At 56.1% G+C, this 1,497-nt stretch overlaps 1 protein-coding gene across 1 annotated transcript in view; it reads left to right on the top strand.

The window, feature by feature from the left end:
- Positions 1–29: 29 nt before the first annotated feature.
- Positions 30–1,497, top strand: part of AMDHD2 (amidohydrolase domain containing 2) — an 8,698-nt gene continuing 7,230 nt past the window's right edge. Inside the window, exons 1-2 of the mRNA XM_011927446.1 lie at positions 30–195; positions 274–413. Of these exons, the coding sequence (XP_011782836.1) occupies positions 30–195; positions 274–413 (306 nt within the window). The remainder of the gene's footprint in view (positions 196–273; positions 414–1,497) is intronic.

Here is a 1,497-nt window from a genome sequence, read left to right as displayed (position 1 = left end):
CAGGGGCCGCGACCGAGGTCAGGCCCGCGATGCGAGCACCCTCCCGCTCCGTCCGCAGGGAGGATCTGTGGGTGCGCGGAGGCCGCATCCTGGACCCGGAGAAGCTGTTCTTTGAGGAGCGGCGCGTGGCCGACGAGCGGCGGGACTGCGGGGGCCGCATCTTGGCGCCCGGCTTCATCGACGTGCAGATTAACGGTGCGGTTCGGGGCCGGCAGGGGGACCCAGGGGAGGAAGTCTGAGCTCCATGCGACACGTCCTTTTCTGTGGCCGCAGGTGGATTTGGTGTTGACTTCTCCCAAGCCACGGAGGACGTAGGTTCGGGGGTTGCCCTGGTTGCCCGGAGAATCCTGTCGCACGGCGTCACCTCCTTCTGCCCCACCCTGGTCACTTCCCCACCGGAGGTTTATCACAAGGTGAGGTGAGGCTCCTTGGCTGAGGCGAAAGGGGCTCCGGGAGCAGCCAGCGCCCTCATTTTCAAACTCACGCCCCATCCCCAGCATGTGCTCCATGGTCCTGAGTCTGGCCCCCCCCTGCTGACCCGACTTGGGCCAGGGTCCCGCCCCTGTGCTGCTTTATCAGTTGTCGCTCTGCCTGGCCTCCCTAGACCCTCTGTCCTCCGCAGCTCTCTCCACACTGCAGGCTCAGCACCCTCTGAGCCATAGGCCGGCCCCACCGTCTGCACTGCTCTCTGGCTGCTTCCAGGCTTCAGAAACCACCCCCTTAACCAAGGTCGCGGGGGACTGTGATTGGCACAGCGATAGTCCGTGGTCAGGCTCTTCCTCCCTAACCTGTCTGATGTGTGACTGGGTGGAACACGCCTTCCAGAAGACACTTCCCCGTACTGCTTGTCCCACGCTTCCACTTTCCTTCCTGTCCGGAAAAAATTTGGTTGTTCTTGGTCTTTCTTTATTTTAATTTTTACTTAGGTTCTCCAGGGTTAACTCTCTGCTGTGTGTTACTATTCAAGGCTGTACCTATGCTGTTTTATACTGAACTATTTGAGAGTAGGTTGTATCCAACATGCCTGTTTTTTTTTTGTTTGTTTAGTTTTTGTTATTTTTAAGAGACAGGGTCTCTCTCTGTGGCCCAGGCTGGAATAAAGCGGCGTGATCATAGCCCATTGCAGCCTCAACCTTCTCTGCTCAAGACATGCTCTTGCTCCAGTCTCTTGAGTAGGTAGGACTACAGGTGTGTGCCACCATGCTCAGCCAATTGTAACGTTTTTTGTAGAGATAGAGTCTCACTGTGTTGCCCAAACTGGTTCTGAACTCCTGGGCTCAAGAGATCCGCCTGTCTTAGTCCCCCAGAGTAGCTGGCACTAAGGGCTTGTACACCACACCCGACTAATTTAAAAAGTTTTTTGGGCCGGGCGTGGTGGCTCACGCCTGTAATCCCAGTACTTTAGGAGGTCGAGTTGGGCGGATCACAAGGTCAGGAGATCGAGACCATTCTGGCTAACACCGTGAAACCCCGTCTGGAAAAAAAAAAAAAAAAAAA

The sequence above is a fragment of the Colobus angolensis genome, unplaced genomic scaffold (assembly GCF_000951035.1).
Source record: "Colobus angolensis palliatus isolate OR3802 unplaced genomic scaffold, Cang.pa_1.0 Scaffold717, whole genome shotgun sequence".
Lineage (NCBI taxonomy): Eukaryota > Metazoa > Chordata > Mammalia > Primates > Cercopithecidae > Colobus > Colobus angolensis.
This window is presented reverse-complemented; position numbering and strand designations above follow the sequence as displayed.